Source organism: Habropoda laboriosa, unplaced genomic scaffold, assembly GCF_001263275.1.
Source record: "Habropoda laboriosa isolate 0110345459 unplaced genomic scaffold, ASM126327v1 scaffold28, whole genome shotgun sequence".
Taxonomy (NCBI): Eukaryota; Metazoa; Arthropoda; class Insecta; order Hymenoptera; family Apidae; genus Habropoda; species Habropoda laboriosa.
In genome coordinates this window covers 2813010-2819485 of record NW_017100174.1, presented here as the reverse complement: position 1 = coordinate 2819485, position 6476 = coordinate 2813010, and the positions used below count along the sequence as shown (strand labels likewise).

The 6476-nt window shown below is 41.0% G+C and overlaps 1 protein-coding gene across 1 annotated transcript; it reads right to left on the bottom strand.

Moving 5' to 3' along the window:
- Window positions 1-1741: 1741 nt before the first annotated feature.
- LOC108578730 (myrosinase 1) lies at window positions 1742-6120 on the bottom strand. Its single transcript, XM_017942106.1, has 7 exons — window positions 6021-6120; window positions 5616-5731; window positions 5403-5536; window positions 3474-4150; window positions 3249-3399; window positions 2653-2894; window positions 1742-2252 (listed from the first exon to the last, which is right to left on the bottom strand). The coding sequence occupies exons 1-7, from the start codon at window positions 6068-6070 to the stop codon at window positions 2135-2137; spliced, it is 1488 nt and encodes a 495-aa protein (XP_017797595.1). The 5' UTR covers window positions 6071-6120; the 3' UTR covers window positions 1742-2134.
- Window positions 6121-6476: the final 356 nt, after the last annotated feature.

The following is a 6476-nucleotide window of genomic DNA, read 5'->3' as shown; positions in this document are numbered from 1 at the left end:
CGGGGAGGATTCTTGAGGATTCTCCGGGACAGCTTTAGGCTCGGTCGATTTTATTTCCGCCGCGTTCTTCTTCCTTTTTTTCACGCCGCGCCACGACCATTACGTCTGTTTGCACGGGGCTACCTGTAGAAATTTGCCGGTGAACAGGACGGAGTGTCGTAATTGTAGGAATAATTCTGGTCGATTAGGATGTTTGCGGAGAGGACGCGACAGAGTAAAGGGGAAGATAACGAAATGATCGAAATACGGATGTACCGGAGCGATTAGAGAAGCTTCATCTGTACCACGATCACCTTGCCACGTTGTAATTAATGCCTGGTCGCAATTTCGCCCATCACGAGGTCTTAATGGAACGCAAGATGACGCGTTCATCGTGCCAGAGCGTATTCAGTATCTCGGGATAACGAGGATTCAGACGTTGCCTGATGATGCCAGCCGAGTGTCTTGGCCGGGAATTAATCCTCCGTAGACAAACATTTTTTCACACTCCGCAGGCAAATTTGGTCGTTTATGTCCGTGTCTGTGTTTCTTACTGTTCTGGGCTTTGGAAAAATCTGAAAAAATTCTGAGACACTTATCGAAGTCTGTTGCTGCGTTACACAGTTCGTCAAGTCAAATGTTCAAAGCTCCTTTCAATGAAAATAAATATTCGTTTCGAAGCAACGCAAGAGTGAAATTTCGCTTGGGTCATTAATGACCCAGGTTGTCCCTTCTTCTTTATAACACCTCTGTTACACCGAAATAAAATGATGCAGGTGTAAAGACCAAACGAAGAAATAGAGATAATGTTACACCCTCAAATATTTTCCTTCTCAGTCCTCAGTTTTATCTGTATTTACAACGAGTCACCCACTTTTACCATCACTCATACTGGACTTTTCACCTTCCAATTCTCCTCTCAACTCTCCTGCATAGTCGCAACCCAAAGTCCATCTTCCCAGACCCCTTAAGTAGCCCTATTTTCCCCATTTCCGCATTCATTCTCCATTCTACCACGCGCACGTCACGTATCATCAAAAATCTCTGTCAAATAAAGTTCTGTTTCTACGCAACGGCGATTTTTAAGTGTTTTAATTCAGCGATACCCCAATATCTGCTCCTAGTTTCGAGAAATTGGAGCGAACCGGGCATCACAGTAAGAAAGGTTCGAAGAAATTTTAAGTTCGATCTCCAATATACTAAAAACTAAGTCTTCTGTGTAACGAAAGAATAATTCTTTCGAAAAATGATCGTGAAACGAAGAAGAAGCAGGTAATGGTAAGTACATTTCTCCGAAAAGCATCCACGTCGCTCTAGATCACCGTTCCATCGCGTGTTCGTGCACGCGTGTCTGTATTCGATTGTTTCGTACGATTTCCAGCACGTCCCTCGAAGCTACACGCACAATGCCGCCGAGATAATTACAGGAGCTTCGCCAGGCTGGCAAAGCGCGATCCGTTATTTTCCTTTCCTCTTCTTTTTCGTTCGACTGCCGGCTGCATAGGAAGCTGTATAAACGAGATAGGCACTCGAGCATTTACAACTCGAACCTCCGGCCCTTATCTCTATCCCTTCGTAGCTGACGCCTTATCTCACCCTCGGCCAATTCGATCTTCCAATACGGATGGGGTTAAAACGTGGCACGGATGAACGCCCGTCGAATGAACTTCCCCCTCGTAAAATGGAACCGTCGTGTTCGATGCTTGGAGGGGAAAAAATAGTATCGCGTCGAGTAACAATGAAATATGTCATCAGTGGCAGAGACATTTTATTTTCGGCGGATATTGTCTGTGGCGTAGGTATGGAGAGGACGAATGGTAATTCTGTTGATTCAGATTGTTAGTTAACGTTGATGTAACCGATAGGCAAACGTGTATTATTTTATTAAGCATGAAGAGCTTGTTTTTCTACTGTGGAAGGTTAACCGTGTTTTTGTGTGTGTGTTGACTGTGTAAAAATTAATCTGTCATTTTTCGGGCTATGTGACAAATATTTTAAACGTTACGATCGATCAACAGAAGTCGAAGTTTCGAAATATCGGTTGAACGAAGTGGAAGTTCTTAATTTGTCAAATTAATTTATTATTAAAGTGATTCAAATGGTGTGAGCAAAATTCGTGATGAATGTTGGAAATATGTTTTCGATGATCAGTCACTTAGTTGGTGTCCAGTTTTCCAGCGGCTACGATTTTCTTCCACCAGGATGCGGACTTCTTCAGGGTTCGTGGCCTCTCTGGATCGTTGAAGTCGACAGACACGATACCGAAGTGTTCACTGAAAGTTCAAATATTATTACTAATTTATCGTAATTTATTCAATCGCCAATATCTATTTCCTATGTCTCGATTAAAATATCTCGAAACTATGAATAACACTTGTTCGAAGATACGTTTTCGATACTTCAACGAACATTCGTTTGCAAGCTACTCCTCTTAATAGTAAATAAACCCCAGAGTGACAGATTTGAGCAATATAAAAAGCACGTGAACTTACAAAAGAGAAAATCGATTATTTCAAAAAGGATCAATCAAAAACGTAATTTTGTCAATGTTGTCCGTTTGTCTATTCTTTTTTTGTCAACTAGCTCGTATTGTATGTACAATTCCAAAATATTTTATTGAACGAATGAATCGATCACAGTGTGTAGTCGTAATAAAAAGTATAATACACTTACTGATATCCTTTGTCCCATTCGAAATTGTCCAGAAGGGACCACAGCATGTATCCTTGTACATTCACATTATCGACGTACATGGCGAGAAGCATTTGTTTCAAGTATTCGCGGTAATAGTAGATCCTGTCGTCGTCGTTCAAAGTTCCATAATCAGAAACACCGTTTTCGGTGATGTACATCGGGGGGTTACCATAATTTCGCGCCAGCTGCCGGAGAATATACCGGAAACCTTCGGGTACAACCTATTACACGTAACGAGCGATTAACATACCGATAAAATCTTGCAGATCTCTTCTAACCCTCTTCGTTCTTCCAAGAAAAATTAGGGTTGATTACAATTTTACATTTTGATAAAAGAGGCAAGAATAAATACAAAAAGTGTAATAATTATTACAAAAATAGAAAAATAAATATAGTGCAATAGTGTAAGAATAGGTAAATAAAATATAGCTAAATGGATACGTAACTTCCAAGTCACATGGAGTTGTAAACGGTTAAAAGCCAACTGAAATTCTTTTAACACCAAAATACACGGCCTTCGATCAAACATATTTCTTAAAGAAACCCGTCACAATCACTCACAATTAGTTACTTACTTTGAGCCACGCAGAAGCTGATCCTTTCCAGAAACTATCGGTAAGCTCTACCACCCCTTGGTCGTTTTCGTGAGAAGGAATACTGCCCATGGTACCGTTCGTAACCAGCCTCGTGGTGTAATGATTTACAGCCAAGAAGTCGGAGGTACCTCTGCGGAAACAAGCATAACACTCGACACCTATTCTTCCAGCAAATATTCCCATAGAAAGGAAACTATCCCGTACCGTATGTATTCGACCCATTCGGGGGTGAATTTGGGCAGACGAGACCTCGCGAAGCCTTGTTTCGAGCTCTGGCTGTCCACCATGTTCCTCATAAGAGGCGGATAGTCTCCTTTTTTCGAGTAGATCGGATGCAAGGTCCAACCGACGTTGAACTGGAAGGAAACTTCGGCAGCGTACTCGTCGTCGGCGCTTCTAGGCATGTAGCCGAACAGATTCACCAAGACACCGACTTCGCCTTTCTTGTCCTTCTTGAATTCGCTTTCGTATATCCTGTAAGCTCTGGCGTGAGCTTTAAGGACGTTGTGGATGCACAGGTACTCGCCGAAACCGGGCAACTTCTTGCCAGGTGCGTAATTGCCAATGGTATAGCCATTTTTACAGATTGCGCTGGGCTCGTTCACCGGGATAAATTTCTTCACCTTCGACGCGTACTCTTGGAACACTATTCTCGCGTAATCGCCGAACCAGTCCACTATTTCTGAGTTCAACCAGCCACCGGCGTCCTCGATAACTTGCGGATGATCCCAGTGATAAAGCGTCAGCACTGGTTCGATGTTGTTCGCCAGAAGCTCGTCTATTAGGCGATGATAGTACATGACACCGTCTTTGCTCACGTAGCTCGAGAAACCGGTTGGCAGAATTCGTGGCCAGCTGACGGAGAATCGGTACGACTTGAACTGTTAGGAGGATAGTATGGTTCGTTAATGCGTAAGTCGATAGTTAACGGTGATTAGAGTTGTCGAAACATCGTGCAGCATGAAATACTAAACGAGCGTGCATTTCTATTGTTCGGAGTTGTGTAGAATTATGTCAAGTTGGTCTCGAAATTGTAACACGCTGCTCGAAACTCGCGGGTACGAATTTTTAAATCGCGTAACTTCTCGATGTGTTTCGGCAAACTCTGATACTTGTAGGGGAGCTCGAGAGGGACATTTGACGTAATACTGGGGTAACGTGAGCTTTTGATTTACCTAATGCAACTCTGAGAGCAGTTTCGGGGAAGAAACTTTCTACTTTTAACTCGCTCCAACATTTAGCGAATAATTAGGTTACTGATTTTGTTCTAGTAGTGATCGTTGGTTGTATTTTACTTTCGGTGTAGGAATGAGGTGGGATTTTTTATTCTTTTTTTTACTAAGATCCTGAGATTTTAGGTCTACCGAGGTCTACTAAGATCCTTCAATGTATACACAAAGTGTATTTTTAACTGGATACAGAGATTCTCAGAATAATTCCTAAACTTTTTGACCAATTTGGTCCAAATTTTCAAACTCTCTAGAAACTCACAGAAAATATAATCTACCATGAAACCTAGATACCTCTGCTCCTGACTTCGCTATACACACAGACGTTCTATTTTATAAATAATAAAAGATATGAATTAATTTGAAGAAGTTATTACTTGAATTTCACATTTCATCAAATGCTGATATCCTAGATACACTACCTGCCAAAAGTTTGGAATCACTGTGCATTACAAGTTACACAAAAATTCGCAGAAAAGAGTCGGCAGCTTTAAGAACTTTTTAACGAATTTTGTATCATTCGAGATAAATTGCTATTTATCTCCACAATATCAATATCAAGTCTACGAAAAATTGGTGGCAGATTCGGTACTGATGAAAATTGTGAGGTGATTCCAAGCTTTTGGCCGGTAGTGTATAAGAAGCCCTAGCGAAACCTTGTAGAACTTACTGAAAATATAATCTACCATGAAACTTGGATACCTCTGCTCCCGATTTCATTATGCACACAGATATTCTATTTGATAAATAACAAAAAAGATGAATTAACTTGAATTGAATTAACTTTCATATTTCAGCAAATGCTGATTTCCTAGATATAAGGAACCTTAGCCAGAGTGAAATTGAAGCTAGTTTCACATGAAATTAGTGATCAGAATGAATAAAATTCGAGTTGTATATTCACCCCAAGTTGCTTCACCAATGCGACATCCTCTTTGTACTTGTAATAAGAATTCGCGGCAACGTCTCCCGTGTCGTTGTTGTAAATACGGCCATCCTGGTAATGGGTGTATCGATCCCAGGTACTTTCTCCTTTGTCTGGGTTTTCAAGACGCAGCAGAAAGCATTAGAGAAGTTTGCAGATCTGAATGTGGAAATTTGAATTTGAGCAACCTACCGCTCACGTTCCAAGCTCCTTCTATTTGGTATGCGGCTGTCGCAACTCCCAGGAGAAAGTTCGGTGGGAACTGTAGGTATTTCTCATCCAGCTCCGCAGATTCGCCACTTGCGACGCTAGAAAAGACAAGCTTAGAGTAACTTGGCGATCTAGCGAACAATCATCTATTCTAACAGCCTTTTGCTCTTCGTCAAGCTTGAACGTAGCGAAAGAAATTTCTCTTTCTTTCGCACCTCGAATTATTTCCCTACTCAAATTCAAAGGGTTGTCGAGTGAGAATAGAGAAATCGAGAGAAATAATAATAGAAATAGAGAGAAAAATGAAAATAATTCGAAAATCGTTGAAAATTGCGGAGTAAAAACGAAGTAGCTTGCCAAGGGAAAGGGAGGAAACGAGATACTCACAAGGCAATGAGGAAAAGTATTCCGTATCCCAGATACATGGTCGCTAGCATGACTGCTGATGGAGTAATGAGTGCACCGATGTTCCTTACGTGTCACTTATATATGTTTAACTTTCCTATGTTATCGAATCTCGTTGATAATATAGTTTACGGAATGTTTCCGTTGCCTTTTTACCGAGATGATGATATCTACAATTATAACCAATTAAAATTTCAATGACTTTATCAAAATCTCTTCTGGCTATTTATCGAACAACGCGTTATCGTCCTATTAAGTATTTCGGAATATTTTCTTTCTCTCGCTTCCACTTGAATGCAAAAGCACATCCCTCCCCCAGTTTCGTCCAAACTTTATTCGTTTACCCTGTTAAAATCATCCTTCGACAGATACGATAGAATCGTATTAGAGCCAATTCGTTTTCCCAATTTCTGTCTGATCGCTGTTCATTCCACCGAG